The sequence below is a fragment of the Danio rerio genome, chromosome 7 (genome assembly GCF_052040795.2).
Source record: "Danio rerio strain M-AB ecotype USA chromosome 7, GRCz13ab, whole genome shotgun sequence".
Classification (NCBI taxonomy): Eukaryota; Metazoa; Chordata; class Actinopteri; order Cypriniformes; family Danionidae; genus Danio; species Danio rerio.
The window spans coordinates 19,691,682-19,714,312 of record NC_141027.1 but is presented as its reverse complement, the minus strand read 5'-3'; the positions used below and the strand labels follow the sequence as shown (position 1 = coordinate 19,714,312).

The 22,631-nt window shown below is 36.2% G+C and overlaps 3 protein-coding genes across 22 annotated transcripts in view; 2 read left to right on the top strand and 1 right to left on the bottom strand.

Moving 5' to 3' along the window:
- znf638 (zinc finger protein 638) overlaps positions 1–10,702 on the top strand; it is a 31,419-nt gene extending 20,717 nt beyond the window's left edge. For 10 of the 20 annotated variants that reach the window (XM_087260793.1, XM_087260807.1, XM_087260812.1 and 7 more), the window contains 23 exons: positions 193–254; positions 367–405; positions 513–928; positions 1,036–1,253; positions 1,428–1,571; positions 1,718–1,816; positions 1,909–1,958; positions 2,095–2,285; positions 2,369–2,400; positions 2,486–2,620; positions 2,771–2,902; positions 3,028–3,069; positions 3,723–3,854; positions 3,964–4,080; positions 4,177–4,202; positions 4,284–5,970; positions 6,083–6,124; positions 6,197–7,054; positions 7,151–7,445; positions 7,599–7,919; positions 9,140–9,262; positions 10,246–10,367; positions 10,474–10,702. In XM_087260793.1, the coding sequence (XP_087116919.1) occupies positions 193–254; positions 367–405; positions 513–928; positions 1,036–1,253; positions 1,428–1,571; positions 1,718–1,816; positions 1,909–1,958; positions 2,095–2,285; positions 2,369–2,400; positions 2,486–2,620; positions 2,771–2,902; positions 3,028–3,069; positions 3,723–3,854; positions 3,964–4,080; positions 4,177–4,202; positions 4,284–5,970; positions 6,083–6,124; positions 6,197–7,054; positions 7,151–7,445; positions 7,599–7,919; positions 9,140–9,262; positions 10,246–10,367; positions 10,474–10,560 (5,370 nt within the window). In that variant the 3' untranslated portion in view covers positions 10,561–10,702. Of the gene's footprint in view, positions 1–192; positions 255–366; positions 406–512; positions 929–1,035; positions 1,254–1,427; positions 1,572–1,717; positions 1,817–1,908; positions 1,959–2,094; positions 2,286–2,365; positions 2,401–2,485; positions 2,621–2,770; positions 2,903–3,027; positions 3,070–3,722; positions 3,855–3,963; positions 4,081–4,176; positions 4,203–4,283; positions 5,971–6,082; positions 6,125–6,196; positions 7,055–7,150; positions 7,446–7,598; positions 7,920–9,139; positions 9,263–10,245; positions 10,368–10,473 lie in introns of all 20 variants that reach the window. The other 10 variants (XM_087260792.1, XM_087260799.1, XM_087260810.1 and 7 more) reach the window with 1 other exon arrangement.
- Positions 10,703–14,696: 3,994 nt separating this feature from the next.
- On the bottom strand, positions 14,697–21,315 carry si:ch211-212k18.15. Its single transcript, NM_001386555.1, is given in 4 exon segments — positions 14,697–15,639; positions 19,124–19,300; positions 19,405–19,505; positions 21,204–21,315. Coding segments are annotated over 4 exon segments (810 nt in total). The 5' UTR covers positions 21,283–21,315; the 3' UTR covers positions 14,697–15,186.
- A 118-nt stretch (positions 21,316–21,433) lies between these two features.
- Positions 21,434–22,568, top strand: zgc:194655. Its single transcript, NM_001128785.2, is given in 3 exon segments — positions 21,434–21,876; positions 21,879–21,971; positions 22,198–22,568. Coding segments are annotated over 3 exon segments (282 nt in total). The 5' UTR covers positions 21,434–21,827; the 3' UTR covers positions 22,338–22,568.
- Positions 22,569–22,631: the final 63 nt, after the last annotated feature.

The window sequence follows — 22,631 nt, the reverse complement described above, 5'->3', positions numbered from 1 at the left end:
GACTTGCTTTATATGTCAGAAGAGGTTTTGTCAAGAAAATCATGGACATTTTGTTCTTCACTATTTGGACCACTGTGGATTTCTGTTATTCTTATTATTTTTGTGCATCTGTTTTATAATCAGCTACACTGTTTAAAACACTTTTGATAAAGTCAATTCATTGATAATTGAAGCATTTTTGTTTGTTCACAGGATTGGCTCGAACATCAGAACACAAATGTTCACATTGAGAACTGTAGGCGTCTTAGGAAACAGTGAGTGTGTTTTAATGCATGCCTTATTGCTGATATTCACTTTCATTTAGGAATACTATTGAAGATTTTTCCACTGAACATGTTAACAGAAAGCCGTTTTCTTATTTATTAGATACCCTGACTGGAAGGTCGAGTCTGTCCCTGTTTCAAGGTAATTACCTCATTTATTTATTATTGAACTTTTAGAGCTTTTTAAATGAGTTGTCAAATATGTTATTAATCCAGCCAGTCTCATTTGTACTTACCAATTATACACAGATCTGAGTCCAAATCTGAACACAGCAGCTCAAAGCGGCACGCTCGATCACACTCATACTCCAGATCCCCCAGCCCAAAAAGACACCATGAGTCTTCAAGTCGACGCAAAAGATCGCGTTCCCGCACCCGGTCTCGATCTAGATCTAGATCCAGATCCCGCTCGCGATCCCGCTCGCGATCCCGCTCCCGTGGCTCTAGAAGGTATCGGCGTAGCAGAAGTCGCACCCGGTCCCCCCATAGGAAGTCTCGATCCAGTCCCTACAGACGGAGGTCCCGTAGTCCACCATCTCAACGGGCCAGATCTCCAGGTTACAGTAGGAGGTCTCCACGTCGCTCCAGTCCACGCCGGAGCAGCCCTTCCAGGCAGCAGAGATCAAGCAGTAGTGAACTTCTAGCTATGAAACTCATGTCATCACGTAAGATCATTTTTAGCAGTGCTATTGCTTATTTTTCTGTCAATTGATCATTTGTCATTGTTATTTGTTGTCTCTTGTTCCAATGCAAGTTCTTATCTTTCCGACAGCTGAGCTTTCTTCAATCGCAGACAGTGATACTTTGAAAGCTATGGTGAAGTCCTTGGCACCAGCACTGCTGGCTGAACTAGCAAAGAAGAAAAGCAGTTCCACAGTTTCCTCATCAAAGGGAAGTAGCAGCAGCAGCAGGCGGTCTCCCCCTCCAAAGAAAACTGAATACTCTAGCACAAGCAGAACCTCCACCTCAAAGTCCCACAGCACTTCGAAGGTAATACTTTTTTACATTAATTGTGCTTGTTTCACCATTACTTTCGCTTTACTGTCATTTTCTTATTTGTTTTTAACATTGTGCTAATTAGAAACAGTTTAAAAAATGTACCAGTGTAGACAAGTGAGGTATATGTGTTTTAACTGTTTCTTTCTTTTCTGCATTATTATGAAGCCTAATCCCAAATATGCGCCAGGCACCTCCTGTTTACTGAGGCTCCTCGGTCTTCCTATTGGGACTACAAGCAAAGATCTGACTGACGCCATTGAACCTTTTGGCAAGATTTATACCGCCATCCTCCTCAAGGCTATTAGAGAGGTGTTTATCATTTATGGTGCTGTTTTGCATGCATTTATGAGTGCACAGCTTGTTATTAATAATCAAAATGACCTTCACTGCTTATGTGGAATTTAAATGTAGTTGTTTTAGTTATTGCAAACACAAGATAATTTTTTTTTCTTTAGGCCTCTGTCTGTATGGAGAGGGAGGAGGATGCCAGAGCTTTGCTCAATTGTAAGAACTTGACAATTCATGGGCAAGTCATTAAGGTCTGCATGGAGAAGGTATGTTTAATTTTTTGTCTTTTTGTCAAGTCCTCTTAGAGCTGTGAACTCTACCAAGGCATAACATTAAATCCAACCTGTGTGCTTTTTAGGATGCTGAAACTGGAAGAAAATATATTAAGCCTGAAAAAGTTTTCAAGAAGTAAGTCCTCATACATGCAGTAAATCTGGAAAGAACAGTAGATTTTGTATTTAAATGTCTGTTATAGATGCACATCACCAACACCTGATTTGAATATTTTTTAAATTCAAGATTATGGGTATGTTTTGTTTCATAGAAAAGAAGCGACTATAACAAAACCAATTCAGATACCGAAAGGAAAAGCTGCAAACGTAGTTAAGGTACCTCAGCCAGCTAAAGCAAAAGAGGTGACCGGTTTCAAGCCAACTCAAGCAACTAAGGGAAAACCAACAGAGATGAAAAAGACAGTGCCTGCAGCTAAACCTAAACCTCCTGCCAAGGTTCCAGGTAATTAATTGCATCTTTCACTGTAGTGTTTCTGTTTTCATGTAGGGCAATCTGTGTAACATTTTGTTTGTGTTGTTTAGCAGAAACAGCAGTTGCCAAGAAGGTTGTAAAGAAGGTATGCTATTTGATTCCCCTCTAAACTGTATTTTTGTCCTCAAATACAAAGCGATTAAACCCGCTTCTACCTTTTTTGACTACAGGAAATACCCTGGAGAAAAAATATAGTGGAAATTACAAACCTTCCAGAGGCAGGGGTTACTGAAGAAGAACTCACCAACCTTGCTAAACCTTATGGCTTCACTGAAACTCCTGTCATAGCAATCACCCAACAAAGGGTAATGATGTAAATCAATTACATTAAAAAAATTATTTGTACAATGGCTTGTTCTATTATCTAATTTTAATGACTTTGAATTAATCATTGCTGAGTTGTATGATGTATATGGTGTTATATAGTATACTCTAACAGTTTTATGTGTTTTTAGGCCTATCTGCAGATGCCCAACACAGAGGCAGCTGAAAAAATGGTGAAGACCTTTTCTGAGACCCCAGCTAAAGTGAAAGAGAAAGAGATAACCGTAAAGATGATGATGCAACCCATTGATTTGAACTACACTGTGAGTGTGCACTCCATCTGTTATAACAGTTATATCTTTAATGCATTATTTCTCAAAAACATTTATATATTCTTGATTAATACGTGTTAGTACTTACTAGTTGTTTTATCTTTTTCCCTCTAAAGGAATCAGTTTTCAGAGTGCTCATGGGCATGGAGAAATCACCAGTAAGTAGATGCTGACATGTATGCTCAATCTAAAACAACAATATCATGTAACTTATACCGTGACTCATATTTTCATCAGGGGCTGCAACCAAATAAAAATTCTGAGCCAAAAAAAGTTTTGGATGCACTCAGACAAAATATTTTAGAAGTTTGATCTGCAGATAACAAATTTAGCTTATTCTGTTTTTCTGTAATATAATTACTATTACATAATATTAAATATCGTATTCTGAAGAACTATTAATTATAGCAAATTGACTGACCGTTGTCTGCTTTTTAGGTAGTTGGAGCATTGTAATTACTCTTGGATCTTATCATAGTATGCTACCATGACACATGTGCATATACTAGTGCATATGAGATGAATAACATCAGTATGTATTAACAGGCTATGATATATTACTGAACCGATACCAAATCATCCTCATCTGCATCATGGTGCATTAAAAACACAATTTTAACACCCCTATGCTATACGCTATATGCATAAGTATGCATGTGTAAGAGGATTAAAGAACTTAAGTGGTTGTGGCGGCAAATCTTTTTACACAATATTTTAGACTCGGCCGTTTTTTTCTTTTGGCCCAAAACTGGTCAATTTTCAGCAGCTTTAAATTTAATGCATTAATAATTTTTTTGCCTTCTAATTGCAGGAAATTATGACTTTACCAGAACGGCTTCTCATTGTTGGCAATGTGCCAAAAGCGCTTGGGCCAGTCAAGGAAGTAGAAACTGTAGTCAAGCGTTATGGTATCTTCAAGAAGGTTTTACACCTTAATGGCAGGGTAATAAAACTGTATTCAGCTTTTTTCAGCTTTTATATTTATTTCTTCTTTTTAAAATAAAGTAAAATATATTTGCTGACAGTAGCATTGTTTTTTTTTTCAATCTCAGGTGATTTTTGAAATGGAAAATGCTGCAAGTGCTCGAGCAATCTTCATCCGCTTCGTAAAGTTTCGTTGTACACTCCAGGACAAGGTTCTTTCCTTCCAACTAGCCAAACCGCTCAAGGTAGTTTAGCAGGCATTGCTAACCATTTGCATGCATGTTATAAACTTGTGCAGATTCAGTAAATTAAGAATGACCTTGTAATGATTTATTTAACAGCTGAAAAAGAAGCCGGATGCAAAAGGGTAAGAGAAGAGGTAAAATATTTTCTTTGTTTTTTTAAAAAGTGTTCTGGAAATACTAAATAAAATGTCCTCTTTCTTTAGGGCAAAACCTCCTGCTAAACCACCTGCAAAACCTAATACTGTCAAAGTTCAAAAACCAGTGGCTGCAGCTCCTGCTGAATCAGCTGTCAAAAAAGATGAAAAACCTTCAGCCGCAGCTAAAACTGTTGCGCCTAAAGAAGAGGACAGTATTGTTATTAGCGATAATGAAGTAATTTTGATTGAAAGTGATGATGAAGAAAAGCTTAAAGCTAAAACAACTGCTGCTAAACTCACGGAGGCTACTAAAGACAGTGCAGTTGCTAATGCTAACACAGCAGCTTCTGAGAATAAAGTGGAATTAAACACCCAAGATACTAAAGAATCCATCACAGTCACCCCGGATGCTGGATCTGTGAAAAAAGAGCTTGAAGCCGAGTCTTCAGTCACCAAGGTAGAACCTGAGACTATAAAGAAGGAGCTTGAAGTTGAATCCTCTGCTTCCACTTCTGAATCTGCCGCTGAATCTGTGAACAAGGAGCTTGAGGTTACAGAAACGACAGTTTCAGTTGAGTCTGGGAATGCAGACTGTCATGTGGAATCAGCTGTTCCTGCTTCAGAATCTGCCATTTCTGTTGAATCTGTGAATGGAGAACATAAAGAGGGATCCCCTGCATCTGCTATAGAGTCTGGAAAGGCAGATCTCGAAGTTAAATCTGCTTCAGAATCTGCAGTTTTAGTGGAGTCTGCAAAAGCAGAGCACGAATTGGTTTCTCCAGAATCTGCCATTCCAGTTGAGACCACTGAGCAGTCAGAGGCTGACTCTAAAAAAGATCAGGATGTCCCACAGGCTGAAGATGCTCCCAAAGAACCTTTATCTACATCTGTAGAAGGCAAAATTGATGATGAAAAGTTAGCAGAAGATAGAGAAATGGAGCTTGGTACTTCAGGTGTAAGCAGTGAGGAAATGGCAGTAGAGCCCATGGAGACCCAGAGTACTGAAGAAACTGCCAAAGACACTGATGTCAAAGAGGATGACTGTAAACCACAGGAGCATATCATCGACAGCGAGGGCCAATCAAAGGAATTGACACCAACTGAAAATGTAGGGGCGGACATTAACCCTACAACCGAAGCTGGAGCTAATGCTGATGCATCTGACTCCATTCCAACCTCAGATCCCACCTCTGACCTGCCCTCCACTTCAAATCAAGCTTTCAGTAATTCAACTGTCCCAGTTACATGTGCCTCCGAGAGTCCTCATGTAGTGCCTGAGCCCTTCCTGGTAAATGACCAGTCTTTGGACTTTCCTCCAGTTACACAGGAGATACTGAAGGCTCTTGAATTAGCTGTCCATCAGTGTCGCTTACAGTCTTCATTAAAACGAGCTGAAGAGGAAGCCAAACAGAAGGCTGAGACGGAGAAAAAAGCTGCAGAAAAGAAAACAACAAAAGGTCAGTCAGGCTCAAAAAAGCCTGCTCAGTCCACCAAGAAAGCCACTCCAGCTCAAACTAAAAAGATGCAAGCAGAAAAGGAGAAAAAGTCTCAAAGCTCTGGTTCCAAAGGCAAGACTACTGACACCTCTTCTCCAGAGAAAGAGAGCTCTTCTAGGTATAGGACCAGAGGTAATTCTGATGAGGAGGGTACTACTCGCAGACGTGGAGGATCCTCTGGGGGTTCCTCCTTGAGGAGCAGACGGGAATCCAGCCCTCCATCAAAGCGAACAAGAGGGCATGATGTTGATTCCAGGGTGAGAAAGATGAAAAAAATATTATTTTAAGAGGTTTAAATGATCACCTCAATGTTTTAGTTGTTACTCGCACAATTAACTAACAATTTTTTTATTTTTTTATTTTTTTTAGAGACCCTCGAGGACTCACTCAAGAACAAGGGCATCTGTAAAGGTAAATGTTAAGGTTTAACATGTTTCAGTTTAATAACTAAAGACAGGCAATGATAATGTTTTTTCTTTTCAGGAAAAAGAAGACGAGTCCTTTTCATTTAACTTTGATGAGTTTGTGACAGTTGATGAAGTAGGGGATGATGCTGAGGACATTGTGGCCTCAACAGCAGAGTCTTCTGCCATGGATGAGAATATCAAAGATGAACCCGATCCTCATACTCTTACTGCACAGTCAGAGGCAGATAAACCCAAACCAACGGATAGCGTTGTACCTTCTGAGACAAGTAATTCTGAAATTAATGCATGTGTGGAAGAATTGGAAGCCAAGGCTGAAGAAACCACACAGGTTGATGTTGATATTGCAGAGGAGCAGGAGTCTCCAGAAGATAGCTCTGATAAACCACTGGAAACGGACATTCAATGTAAAACAGAAAAACCTTGTACTGTCACAGAAACCTCCTCTGCAGAGACCAACACCAATGATGAGTCCCTTTCAGCTATTAAAGAAAGTTCTGGCATTGAAACATTGGATGAATTAGAACCAAGCCATGCTGTTTCTTCTACACAGAAGGAAGGATCCCCTCCACGTTCTGCAGAAACGCCAGAAAAATTAGAAGACGACCACTCCGAGCAGCCTGAAAACTCTGCCCCTGAGATGGAGAATAAAAAAGAGGCAGCTGACCAGACCCCTGAACTTCCATGCCATGATTCTTTGGTCACTCTTGATGAGGTCAGTGAGGGTGAGGAAGATTTTATTTATGAAACAAATGAGGAACAGCTTTTAAAAGCAGATGAATTGCCTGAGACGCTTCTAACAGTTGATGAGGTTGGAGATGATGAAACTGGGATTGAAGAATACCAGCTGGAGAAAGACCTTCAAGGCCTGGTCACACTGGATGAGGTTGTTGATGAAGAGGAGTTTGATCCAGAGGTCAGTACTTTTTTTTTTTGATTGCCACTACTGAAATGGTGTCCAAAATACCATTGGTTACTTTGATTTGGTTTGGTTTATGGTTTTTCTTTTCAGACTCTGGTAACCTTGGATGAGGCCAAAGGAGATGATGAGGAATTGGAGCAGAGTGAATCTATGCCTACCAGTCCTAGGACTACAACGCCGATCATACCAGAGGAACCTGTGAAATCACCAAGACAAGAAGATGATGCTTCTTACCTTGAGGAGCTCCGCAAGATGAACTTCGTAACTGTAGATGAAGTTGGAGAGGAGGAGGAAGAGGAGCAGCCACCTTGTGAAGAAGTCAAAGAGGAGAAGCAAGTAAAGAAGAGAGCTACAAGGGGCAGAAAGAGGGCTCGTCAGACCCCAGGTGAGTAAATTAAAAGATCGTTGGTATTTTAAAAAACGCTTTTTTTTTTACACAGTTTGGCTTCCTCCTTTTTTTGTCCCCGGCTGATCATATGCCTGATGCAAGTGCCAAGCAGGTTTTGTAAGTGATTTTGTCTCCTTTCACTCATTGTAGTGAGACGTTCCACAAGAGGAAAAAGAGGGAGCGCAAAGGTTGTAGAAGAGCCTGAAGAAGAAGAAGAACCTGAGGCAACAGCTGAACCTGAACCAGTGCCAGAGGCTACCATAGTTGAGAGTCCTCCTGCAGCTGTAGAATCTGTGGCTCTTGATGTTCAACCAGAACAACAAAAGGCTGAAGACATGATGGTTACAGATTCATTGACTGCAGAGGTATCAGAAGAGGACATGATTAAATCTAAGGATTATGTCGGCTCCACAAAGTCAGAAACGGATACTCCTGACACAGCAGATTCTAATAAAAAACCCACAATTAAAGGTATGTTGTATTGTAAGCTTGGGACACAGCCTTCCGACAATAAAAAAAAGTACTTTATGATAATGATCATTTCAAATTGGTCTGTATGTGCAGTAAATAATTACAGAATCGTGTGTGCAATATACCTTTGTGCTTATGATTGTTTATTAACCGATTTACTGACATACTTTCACCCTAAATTAATCAGTTATATCAATCAATTAAATCATCCGTTGAGTGTTTGAAATAGATTCTTTTTGAGACCACACATGGGTTCATATCACCGAATAATTTAATTTAAATGCATTTATTTTGCATAATATATTGCCACAAATTCATCTATTAACTTCATGTTTGATTCACTTATCAAAGTAAATAATCTACTCATGTCTTTTCAAATATAATTTGAATGTGGCATTTTTAACTGCCCAGTATGAATGAAACAAATAACTTTACAATGTGTGATCCCAACACAACTACTACTTGCGCATTTTATATGACCCTGAAAAGCTTGATTGTTGTTGTAAATAGGTATGGATACCAAAACTCTGTACTTTATCGGTATCTGTGCTACATTATGAAAGACTAAAGTATCGTTAAGCTCTGACGTTAACGGTTCTGCTATCGGTACAGGAGAGTTTTTGCTGAATAAACATTACTTATAGTTGCAAAATTTAATGGGCAACCTTTTCTAATTTGCACAGTTGGCAGTCTTCAAGAGAAATACTCGTGTTTACTGCGAGCGTGTCAAGTATAAAAGACTTCACAGTTCACAGCGCACACACGATTTGTAAGCTTGCGGAGTGAATCAAGCGAGATGTATTTCCTAAGTGGACAGTGAAAATGCCCGTTGAAATAAGCACAACAAGTTGTTTTCTTGTATAAACGGAAATGCAAGAAAAAGTAAAAAAAAAATAAAAGTATCTTTCAAAAGTGCATTAACTGCAATGAAAAGTAATGAAAAGTTTTTGACTGCCTATAGCTACTAATGATTACGTTACATCATCCACATCACACAGTCAATGTGCCTCAATTACCTACCCACCTAAATTAGTATAATGTTAATAGTTAAACACACATTCGGTTACAATGAAAACAGTATTTTTTTTTCTGCAGTAGCCCAAATAAATCTTAAACATTAAAATTGTGTGTGTCAGTCACGATAAAGGGTATGTGAAGGCTGCACCCACCCACCAGCCTTTAGTTGATATTGCATGTTATTACCAATTTACTTTTTACAGAAGAGTCCAAGGAACGGCGTGAGATTGACCCAGTAGAGGAACCCGAAGCCAAGAGGTCCCGCTCCCACTCCCCTCTTATTGAAGACTTCACTATGCCCCCGTTCAACCCAGACAACCCCATTGGTAATTATTTTTAGCATAGTTTATTACAGTTTTTTTTTTTTTGGTTATTTACTTCTTTCTTAATTACTATTATTATTTTTAACATTTTATTATTTTTGGTTATTTGCTAATTTTTATTACAATTGTTTTATATATATATATATATATATATATATATATATATATATATATATATATATATATATATATATGTGTGTATATATATATATATATATATATATATATATATTTTTTTTTTTTTTTTTTTTTTGGTTATTTACTAACTATTTTTTTTAAAAACATTTTATTATTTACTCATTTTATATTTACTGTTATTTTTTAACATTTTATTATAATTTTTGTTATTTTCTAATATTTTATTTACTATTATTTTTAATAAATTTGATCACTATTCTGGTTATTTACACGTTTTTTTTATTTACTATTATTTTTTGCATATTTTATTATTTTTGTTATTTACTCGTCTTTTATTTAGTAATATTGTTTAATTTATTTTATTATTTTTTCAAAATTTTCTTATTTACTATTATTATTGTTTATTATATTTTGTTTATCGGTTTTTTATTTACTATTATTTCTAACATTTGTTGTTATTTACTCATTTTATATTTACTATTATTATTTAACATTTTATTTACTCATTTTTACCATTATTTTAGCATTATTTTTTATTTACTATTTTTTTTATGCATTTTCTTATTTTAATTTACTCATTTTTTTTTACTATTATTATTTTTAACATTTTATTATTGTTTTTTAATGTACTAATTTTATTTTTAACATTATTTTTGTTATTTAATTGTTTTTTATTTACTATTATTATTTGTAACATTATTTTATAGATATTATTATTGTTGTTGTAATTTAATCATTTCTATTACTTAAATTTTTTTTTTTTTTTTTGCATATTTTATTTTTAACATATTTATTATAAAGCTTTGTTTGAAGCTGTGAAATCTCAACTGCCTGTTTCTGTTCCACAGGTATTGATTTTGTGATTCCCAGGACCGGTTTCTTCTGCAAACTTTGCTCTTTGTTCTACGTCAACGAGGATACAGCTAAGAAAAGTCACTGTAGTAGCTTAAAGCATTACCAGAACATGGAGGTACAACAATGTTTTACACTATTATGAAACATTTAGATGTTATATGTCATATTGAACCATTAGATCTATTTATATTAAACTTGCATCCAATTTCTCTCTTCTTCAGAAATACTATAAGAAGCAGAAGTCTCAGCAGCAGCAGGGTGGCTCTTCATCACAGTCAGCAGCCAGTCAAGGTTCAGCATCTGAATAGCCTTTATTAAGAGCTTTTGTTTGTTTAGTTTCTTTTCTTTGTATTATTGCTACCGGATGGGTCCAATTGCTTTAATTTTATTTGTTCTTGTTTAGAATTTATTAGCTCATGCTAAATAAAGACATCACAAACTCAAGTCAAACTAGTCTATTTGTGCGTCTTTTCATGTCTTTGATGTTGTAATCTGAATAATAGTGAAACAAAACATCACTTACATATTTTATATTTTTATGTTTGCTTAAAGCTTTTATCGTTAAGACGTTCAGGAATAGACAAAGACGTATTTGACAGAGACTTCGCAAATGTCAAGGGCGAATTACTATGGCTGATCACTTCAATGCTCTCAGGAAATGCTCGCAAAGCTCACTTTCCAAAATAATCAACAAACTCGCTATGTGGAGGACACTTGGGGAAATACACCCGGAGAAGAAGGGATTCATCTTCAATTAGCAGCCATAGCCTTGGATGTTGACACATCTGGTGACCTGCCGAAGAATATCTTGTTATATACCCAAGATAGACTTTCATTACTATGCAAAGAGTGAATAACCCCACTTCAGATTACAGCACATTTATTACTGTGCTTCGTGAAATAGGCTTTCTTATTTTTACTCACACTTAACACTCCAACAGTGTTCTACCAGTAATGGGATTTACCAGTGTTATATCAGCAATGGAATTTAAGAGTAAGATAAATCTGTAGTCGAGTGTGCATGTGCGTGTATATTGTATAAACAGCAGAGCTTAGAAGCCAGCAGAGCGCATCAACAGACTTCTGTATGTATATTGGAAGTCTTTGGCCCCTTATTCTAATCGGAGAATGTTTAAACCAGTCACCATAAACGGACAAATAGTAGAGCAGGTTTCAACTTTCAAGTATTTAGGCACAATTATTGACAATAAATTGAATTTTAATAGTAATGTAGAGGCGGTTTATAAGAAAGCAAGTCAGCGCCTCTATCTCCTCCGCAAATTGAGAAGTTTTAATGTTAGTACACAGACTTTAAACTTGGCCTATAGATCACTTATAGAGAGTGTTCTCACATATAATATTGTTTCATGGTTTGGTAACACAACACTTAAACAGAAAAAGAAATTAGCGCAAATTATCAATCAGGCAAATAAGATAACTGGTCACAAACAGCATTCATTGCAGATTTTATTTGACTCTTTTATGGAAAAAAGAGCAGTTGTGATTTTTAAAGATAATACACATCCCCTTCACTCAGCATTTGAATTGCTACCATCAGGACGCAGGTTTAGAATTCCTAAAGCACGAAGAAATGCCTATAAAAAGTCATTTATCCCAATGGCAGTTGTTGTTCTAAACCGGATCAATGTTTGTAGTGAATGAGGTGGTTACCAAGTATGATTTGCAGTATTGTGTATGGGGCTAATTTGGTTTTTAAACTTTTAACTTATGTTGTTGTGTTGATGAGTGTTATTGTGTCGTTGTTGTATGTTTGTAATTGTTGTCCTAAATCCAGTGTTGAAGAAAAATTTCCTTTCTGTGTCAAGCAGAACGGACAATAAAGTTTAAACTAAACTTTAGGGAAGTGTTTCCAAATCCTGTCACTGGAGGCACACTAACTGTACACATTTTGGATGTCTCCCCTATCATTCATTTCAGGTTTTGTAGTATTTTCTGATTTCCAGAATAGTAGTGCTCCATGATAGTTTTTTTTTTTATTTGTTACTCGTTCCTTTATTTTATTTATCACAATTGTTATACTGCCGTCAAACAGCGGGTGATTGCTTGCATTCTTTTTAAATACTATGTTGTTTTACTATTCTTCTACTTTTAAAGAAATAGTTTATCACAAATATTCTTCCATTGTTTACTTTCCCTCCAATTGTTCCAAGCCTCGATGAGTTTCTTTTGTTAGATAAACTAAAGATGATTTGAAGAATGTTGTAAACCAGCAGCCATTGATATCTATTGTTAGAACAAAAAATATGGTGATTAATTGCTGCTGCTTAATTTTTGCTCTACATAGGATTCGCTGACAGAACATCAAAATGTTTGTTTATGCTATTTATAATTGTTTAAATCTGCCAAAACAAGAAATGCAGAAGAGCTTTTGTAGAATTCCAAAGGTTTTTCCTCATAAAGGGGGAAAAGTTAAAGTAGCTGGTAGAAAAACGAAAGAAAAGACGTCATGTTTTGAAAACCATTGTATTGACAAACGTGTGCATGCTCAAATTAATCGTTTTGGCTGTGTTCATCTGGGGTCTGTTGTTGTTTTCAGATGGGCTTGAGCAAATAGATTTCTTTTAAATGTAGGCTAATTAGAAAAGTGTGCGCGTAGTATGCGCTTCTAACGAGATTGACGTCATTCTCAACCAATGACGTGGCGTTCTAAACATTCGATCTGCATTCTCATAAAGCTCAACCGTTCTCTCAGTTTCGTCAGATTTTTCCATGTTGCTCTTTGTACTTAACCAAGGTGAGTTCAGTGCGGCAGTAAGAGTGGAGCCACGCTAATTTCACAAATCCACTTTGTTAAGCTTCGCTTGGGACTGTCTCTGTGTGGTTCTTCGCGGTTTGCGTACGTAAACACACTATCGCGAAGAACATTGTGTTTGTTGCTCGAAATCTGCCGCCCATCAACATTCCAGTGTAACACCTGCACGGACTGGCGCCCGGTTAGCTCGTGCACTTCCTGAGGCGAGGTGGACCTCGGTAGTGGGGCCTGCTGCCTGGGTTATGGTGGGTGTGGGATCAGCGTAGGGTAACTGTCATTGTTATTTGACTTATTTTAAATTGCGTGTTGCACTGCGGTCATGCCAGCCGCAATCCAGAACAACACAGTCAAGACTACCCCGATTTATTATGAGCGCACAGATTATAATGGCTTTTATTTTCTTTCTATTCGCAAGTTTATGTTTCAGATCTTTGTTTTCAGATGATTTTGCAGTTCAAACTAAATAAATGAAATATACTCTTACCAAACACCTGGATTGTTTTGATTGTGTGTTTAGCTCTCTTGTAAAAAAATGTATTCTATTTAAATTATTTCCAGAGAGGGGCTTAACTGTTTTATTTATTTATTTTTTTACAACATAACTATATCTCCTTTCTAACAGGTCATTTAATGTCTTTGGTTGCAGTGCATAGTGTGTTTCTACCAGTTTTGTTGTTTTCTGATCTCATTAATGATAATTGCTAAAACTGATGAGTTTGAGTAATTTTAAGTGAACTTTAATAACGATAACTTTAATATACCTAACAACGATAGTTCAATTCAATTCAGCTTTATTTGTATAGCGCTTTTACAATGTAGATTGTGTCAAAGCAGCTTCACATAAATGGTCATAGTAACTGGAATAGTGTGGTTCAGGTTTTAGTGTTTAAGTTCAGTTCAGTTTAGCTCAGTTCAGTGTGATTTTAATCATTACTGAGAGTTCAAACACTGAAGAGCAAATTCATCGATGCGTAGCTCTACCAATCCTGAACCATGCGAGCCAGTGGCGACAGCGGAGAGGGAAAAAAAACTTCACCTGATGGGAGTGAAGAAAAAAAACCTTGAGAGAACCAGACTCAGTTGGGCACGACCATTTTAATTTCTCCGATAGTGACATTAATTATAATATGACCATGTCATTTTTATAAGATCCACAGAAGAAACAAGAGGTTTCATTCTGGTGCAAAGGGAAGTCTTTTGAAAACAGTTTTTATAGAGGCATACAAACACACCATCGGGCTTGTTTTTCAATCGTTGGTCTAAAAACACTTTGATTGGAACCATCCTATTGATTATATACATAACTCCTTGTTGGCACAATATTCTTGTAAATGGCACACCCCAACCATTCAATTCATTAATTGAGAGAGGCATTCTATCAAGAAACACAACTTTTAAACTTCAGCTTTATTATTAGAATTTAAATAGAAAAAATTAAAATAAATAAATTGTTATTTTTCTTGCAATTGCCATGCAGCCTTGAACTTAAATTTCAATTTTGTTTGCAATGCAGTACAAAATAAAAGTTCATATTTGTTTTGGACTTTTAGGGAAGTAACATTATAACAAAGTCCTTTCAAATGTTTTGGTATGTTATTCCATGGAACCAAGGGGTTTTTGGGCCCATTTCTCAGCATAGACTATTGGTTAAGAGAAAGCAAAACAAACAGCTTATTTTCATGTGTTTATTGTCAGCCTAACCACCATTGTGTCTGTCATTACATTTAATTTGACACCACAGTTGATCTGTGTTGACTTTCACTTTACATTTGAGATGACTTGGATTTTAGGGGAAATTCCATATACAAAAAATGCTTTCCTGTTTTCCAGTGTAAGCTTATTTACATGCAAATTCGCCTGTGCATTGGAGAAACAACAGCTCTGTAGGTTTTCTATCATGGTTAATATAATTATTCCAGACCATGGAGATGAATGTGACCATTCTGTAATATAAACTCTGGCACCTTCACTTGTATTTCCCCCTCTCAAGAAAGCAAACATGAATAAAGAGTATATCATTTTGTTTTAAGACTTTGACAGTCAAGTTAGTCTTAAGATATTTAAAAAGTCTTAAATTTACCCATATAGATCAAGCCGAAACCCTGACAAATGTGCCTCCTGAATAAAATGCCATTTTGTTTGGTTGGCTCCATCAATAATGTTAATTTCTTTTCCAGTTTGGAATGGAAGTCTGCCGTGGTGCAACTCCATCTGAACAGAGAGTGAAATGCCTGCTCGTTTTTAAGCATGTTTTTGTGACTTTAAGGCAAACAAAGCAGAACTCTATCGTGCAGCGATTGCATATGATGTTCTTACAGCCACTTGTGTCATGTTCCACAAGATTGCCACAAGTGGGACAAGCTCGCAATGAGGGACAGCTCACGCTTTGAACCGCTGGTAGTGTTATATCACGACATTTTGCCAACTTCTCCAGGTCCGGATTGGTGCAGCCAGGGTTGTCACAGCGGTCAGATCGAGGACCTGGACCTTTCCATCCCTTCATACACTGCCAGCAGAACTGAAACGTCCTGCCCTTCTCAGCCGTGCAGATCGTGCAAATGACACAGAGGTTGGTAATGTCGGCTCTCTCAACGAATGACTGACAGCCAGGACACTGAAGGCAAACAGACAATATTCAAGATCAATTCATGGAGTTCATTTTAGATACTATATATGGGTTGTTGACAGGACAATGTATTTTCACTGTCACACTTAATAAAAAATTAATATAATTCATAGTCATCGTTTAAAATGCAATAAATGGTTAAATATTTCTCTGTCTACCATTGACCTCTTATTATAAAAACTGCCGTGTTGTTATATTTTGTTTTATTTTTTTTTGCCAAATCTCAAAACTCTCCTATGGTGTGACTTGAGGCTAAACAATAGCATAGTTTGAGCATCATTATCACAAAATAGTCACATCGCAAAATTTGTTTTTTTAAAGATTAAAAGTTAAAGTTATTTCGTTTATTATTTATATAATGACCGTGTTATTTTCCATTTCATTGTATTTGATTACTTTTACACAAAGCACCATTTATTTAACTTTTAATTTTGCTCTTTTGTATTTATATATGTTTGTAATTTATTATATTTTATGCAAATGCTTTTTATTATTCTAGTTTATCTAAATCAATGGTCTCAAACTCAATTTCTGGAGGACCACAGCTAGTTTAGCTCCAACCACTTCCAACTCACACCTGTTTAATAGACTAGTAGTCTTGAACACCTTGATTAGTTGGATCAGCTCTGGTTAGAGTAAAACTGTGCAGAGCTGTGGCCCTCCAGAAATCCTCCAGTTTGAGACCTATAATCTAAATAAATTACATCTTCCCAAATAGAGCTATTCAAAGGTTATATTATATTCATATAGCAATATATGTATTGCGGCAAAACAAAATATCGCAATGTCAGATTTTTAAATTTCGTGCAGCCCTAGTGTGACTTTCTCAAACATAGTTCAATAAAATACAGTTCTTTTAAAATAAAATAAAAAATAAAAATCGTCAATAAATATCTTAGGCTGAATTTTACAAGTGACTGTTTATATAAATTGCAATACTTTTTCCATCCATACACAGTGCTCAGCATATATAAGTACACCTCTCACAATTCTCTCATTTAGATTCATTTTTTTTAGAGGATGCTTTACAATAATACATTTGTTCATTTACATTAGTCAACACTGAAGTCAAATCTGGAGCTTATCTAACAAAATAGCTTAAAATATTAGTCCATAAATTAGTATGCCAAATTTATATGCTGTAGAGAAATATTAAATAGCATTTTTAAGGGAAGCAAATGATGTACACAATGTTGTAGTTTGTATTTATTTTGAATGTATTATCTTTATATTTCTAACTATGTTTGGTGACTAAAATATTATTTTAATAAATATATCTGCTTAATAAATCTGTTTTGTTTAAATGCACCAAAATATATGACCTGTATTCACTGAGAAATGGATAAAAATATTCATTTTCAAAATGGGGTGTACTCAATTATGCTGAGCACTTTATTTCTAAAAACATAAGAAATTAAAACATTTTGCCATTGGAAAATCTTGTCCTCACACCAAATGCAAATCCACTGAAAACTTTAATTATTTGAGGTCCCCCATTCAAGATTATGTGACTGAGTATGTGCCATCAATCCGTCTCTTCTTGACTTGTTTTTTTCGTTGAATTGACAGGATTTAAACCCAAGTAACATAAGACGGTCCAGTGATGTCGTTTCGAAAAATGTTTAATAACAACTTAACTGAACTACATTACACAGTCAAAAAACTCTATATTAAAAATTAAATTACTTAGTACCATATTTTCGCTTTTCAATAAGTTTTGCTTTTCCCATTACTATGAATTTAATATGAACTTATGGCTCATATACCCCCTGTGCAGCCCATAACATGCACATTTTGCATGTTTCAATTTTGTCTCAATTTTCTGCATATTTTTTTTAAATCACTATAAAACTTAGTTTTGTTGTCCTTTGGTGTGACACCCGTTTACTGCAAATGTCCAACAAGTCTGACAAGTCATGGAAACAAATATCTACATAATTTCATATAAGATGAAGACAAGTGTCCAATAATGAAGATCAGTTGCTCTTATGCTACTTGTATAATATATATAATATTTTTACCTTTATTTTTGCTATCATACCATACCTTTTTTAAGGTACAGTTCAGTAAATTGATAGAAGAATTTATAAAGTTTGGCTGATAAACTCTTTATTAAATTACATAAATATAATATATTATAAATTCTTCAGGGTGACGCAGTGGCGCAGTAGGTAGTGCTGTCCCATCACAGCAAGAAGGTCACTGGGTCGAGCCTCTGCTAAGTTGGCGTTTCTGTGTGGAGTTTGCATGTTCTCCCTGCATTCGCGTGGGTTTCCTCCGGGTGCTCCGGTTTCCCTCACAGTCTAAATACATGCGGTTCAGGTGAATTGGGTAGGCTAAATTGTCTGTAGTGTAAGAGTGTGTGTGGATGTTTCCCAGAGATGGGTTGCATGTGGAAGGGCATCCGCTGCATAAAAACGTGCTGGATAAGTTGGCGGTTCATTCTGCTGTGGCGACCCCAGATTAATAAAGGGACTACGCCGACAAGCTAATGAATGAATGATATATTCATAAGTAAGGGAGTTTAGCAAAAAAATACAAATAAAGTCGGTAACACTTTACAACTACGGTACATGAATATTGAAGTATTAATATTAAAAGTAAACATTACTTTATTACGGACTAATGATATGTTAATCATGAACTAGCTTTGACTACAACATGAGTCACATGAGTTAATGTGTGAATAACGACTATCTTAATTACATGTTAATACAGGATTTTGTTAATTAATATATAGTTTATGTTTTATTTAACCATCATGAACTTATGACATGTTAATGTATAATTATATTGTGACACTACTTGGAGGGGCACATCATCATAAATCCATTCTTACTCCTTATGCACATCCGTCAAGTGTGTTTACACTGAATGACAATAGAAAAGTGCTCTGTCAACATCAGCATAACGAGGAGTTCAAGAGTAGTTAAGGATGAGTTAATGATGATGTGATCCTTCAAGTAAAGTCATGACATTATTATAGGTTAACTTCTCATCAGTTTATGTTTTTTACATTTAGCTTAAACTTAAATGTTTTTTTATTAAATGTTTTTTAATACATTAATTAACATCATGTACTAACAAGTAATTAAGGTAGCCGTTATTCACACATGAACTCTTGTGACTAATGTGGTAAGGTTATTTCAAGATTAGCGTGTGCCTTAATTCATCATTAATTCAGAATAAAGTAATGTTTAGTTTACATATTAATACATCAATATTCATGTACTGTTGAATACTGTAAAGTGTTCCCTTTTTTTTTGCTGAACTGCTTTTTTGAAGAAAAATTGTTATGTTTATGTAATTTGAAATCTGGGGTTTATCAATCAATCAAAAGGGCTAATCAACAAAACTTTTTCAAGTCTTTTATCAATTTACTAAACTGATCCTTTAAAAAAGTCCTTTGGTGTTTTCAGCATTTATCAGCTTCCTATATGCATCTGCTTTTTAATGTATGCCAGTAACTCACAGTTTTGTGTTCGCAGTACTCAGCTGCAGCCAAGACAGCCATGGTCTCTTCAAAATGGCTCTGCTCCTCTTGTGTGAGTAAAGCCAACCTCCGCACCTCCACGTAGGGCCATTCGGCATTGCACTTCTGTCTCGCGTTTTCACCAATAAGTGCAGGGCATGTGAACTTGTACTGACCCTGCGAATATGACAGTTAAACTTACTCAGAGAGCACTGAATCTCTGTGTACTGTGAGTATATGTCCTTTGTTCAAAAGGAATGTTGATTCAGAAGTGGTGTTACCTGATCTAGTAGACTGCGACACCATCCTGTCAGGGATTCTGGGGTGACAGCATGACCACAGGACATCTCGGCTCGAAGGATGGCCGGGTCATCATCCAGGGCTGAAAGCACATCATTTAACTGATCAGTAAACAGACATTAAACATTACCAAGCAACTTACTAATTAATTTATGAATGCTTGGATTAACTAAAGTCTTGGTCCTCTCAGTGCGAGACAGACGATAGCAAGTAATCATCTGTCTCAGCATTTTGTCATTCTTTTTTTCTTTTTGTTAGTTTATGGTATCCGTCCACATTAATAAGTACTATAGTAATGTATAGAAAATACTGTATTGTATTAGAAATAAGGTATTGGAAATATTGAAAATAAAAAAACAGTCTGAGATGATTTGCGCTTTGACATGACGTGTTATCCTACTGGAGTAGCAATCAGAAGATGCCTACACTGTGGTCATAAAGGGTTGGTTGACATGGTCAGCAACAATGCTTAGATAGGCTGTGGCATTAACACAATGCTCAATTGGTACTAATGGACCCAAAGTGTGCCAAGAAAATATCCATACAACAATACACCACCATCACCAGCCTGAACCGTTGATACAAGGCAGGAGGGATCAATAGTGTAATATTGTTGATGCCAAAATCTGACCCTACCATCAAAATGTTGCAGCAGAAATGGAGACTCATCAGAACAGGCAACGTTTTTCCAATCTTCTATTGTCCAATTTTGGTGAGCCTGAGTGATTGTAGCCTCAGCTGCTGTAGTCCATCTGCCTCAAGGTTGGACGTGTTGTGCATTCAGAGATGCTCTTCTGCATACCTCAGTTGTTTGCATACCTCAGTTTTTGTACCAAGTGGTTGTCTGAGTTACTGTTGCCTTTCTACCAGCTGGAACCAGTCTGGCCATTCTCCTATGACCTCTGGTATCAACAATGCATTTGCGCCCACAAAACTTCCACTCACTGGATATCTTCTCTTTTTCTGACCATTCTCTGTAAACCCTAGAGATGGTTGTGCATGAAAATCCCAGTGGATCAGCAGTTTCTGAAATACTTAGACCAGCCAGTCTGACAAAAACCACTATGCCACGTTCAAAGTCACTTAAATCACCTTTCTTCCCCATTCTGATGCTCAGTTTGAACTGCAGCAGACCGTCTAGACTATTTCTACATGCCTAAATGCATTGAGTTGCTGTTATGTGATTGCCCGATTAGAAATTTTGCGTTAATGAGCAGTTGGACAGGTGTACCTAATAAAGTGGCCGGTGAGTGTATATATCAGGTTTAAATTGTATTTTTGTGTAATTTTCACATAAATTCACACTTTTTATTTTACTTTGTAAATATTTGAAGTTTCAGCATGTGTCAGACAGGCACAATCAGCGCCATATTTATGCAAGTTCAAGTAGGAAATAGAAATTTTCCGAACTGTGCACAAATTTGGTAAACAGGTCATAATAAAGGAATTGTATTCAGTATATAAGTGAATACAGTAATATGCAATAAATTCCCCTAAATTAGAAAATATTGCAACATTTAACATTATTTTTCACACCACTTAAAACACCACCAAATGGATTTAGCACAATCATTTCAAGGACCAAGAGCACTTTACGTTCACCCTTTAAAGTCAACAATAATTTTTCAGCCTACACCTACACACAAAATTTTTTTTATGTGATTGCAAACTGCTTGTCCTACTGCAACCTATGATTTTGCATCTCACAGGAATAGCATCTAAGGAAAAAATAAGCAATTGTTTTAATACTCAGCATATCAATATCAGCTGCCGCCCATACTTATTTCATCCTTGCGCGTTACAAACTTCAGAGTCGTGTCGTTGGGATCGTAGCGCTTTTCTTCCTGCTGTTCCGTCATTGTTGATCTCTATTGCAGCTCAAGTCGATTTAGAAACGAAACCCACGAGTTGGTGGTGTTTTGTTCAGGATTTACAGTAGGTCACATGATTTCTCAATTTAAGAGATATGCTATCATCGCGGAAGTTCTTGTTATATCCACCTCACAGATTACATTAAGAGTCAATGTACATTTTACTGGTTTCTGCTGTGTTCTGGGGACAATTTACTTTAGGATTTAGTGATTTCTACAGGAAAGTATTTCAATAGACTAGCCCTATAACCATGCATTACAGATATTGTTTTTGTCATCACGGCCACGCCTTGAGTTGATTTTAAAAGTTGAAACTTTATTACATTAGTTAGTTTTTCGAAAAGCCACGTCATTCAATTACATCACAAAAATATATGCTAAGTCTGTTGTGCATCGATTGATTTAAATGTCAGCCAAGAAAACCATAAATATTGTCAAAGAGGTGGCGTTAACGTGCGCTTATAAAAACAGAAAGCGAAACGTGCACACTTCATACACGTCTTTCTGTAGTTGTTTACACTTGTTCTCCTAAAATGGGCAAGATTTACCAGGTCATGGTGGTTGGAATAAAGGGGGAGAAAAAACTATTGATGTAGCCAGCTCAGAGGAAGACTTCAATAAAACCACTGTTTTGGAATTAAAAAAGAAAGTTGCAGAAAAGTTACCTGGACAAGCAGGTGAGATAAATACTAAATATGCCTCTTCAAACTGTTAAAATGTTTGATCTTTTATTTTCTAAATATAATTTTAATATATTGTAAAATAAGTTTTTGATTGTTTGCGACGCTTGAAAAGAGCTATTTGTGTAGGAACATGTTTCTGTCATGTTGATCCGGAAAATACGAATCTGCGAATCTGTTGCTAACTTTACTGTACTCATGTATCTTCTATCTTATTATATAGGAGATGACCCATCGTCCATGAGGCTCCTGTACACAGATAAACAACTGGAGGACAATGATACGTTTTTAGACCACCAAATCAAGGACCGCTCCACTCTCTTCATGGTCCTGCGTCTTCCTGGAGGATCCCAAATCCGATAAGAGGAACAGTTCTTGCTGCAATGCACCTCGTGGTGTCGAGAAAACAATAACAGTTGACACAGAGACTCACTCCACTCCTCAACTATTTGTGCCAAGTACACCTTGCTGTACACTATTACATGGTCTGAGAGTCGTGCCACTGTCAGAAAACTCTGTGAAACTTGAAATGTAAAAAATAGAGAAATGTAATTATATGTATATAAACTGAATAAAATGTGAATACAATCAAAATGATCGATGTTCAGTGATTTTCTCAGAAATTATTACATTGTTTGAATTAAATTGTTGAATTAA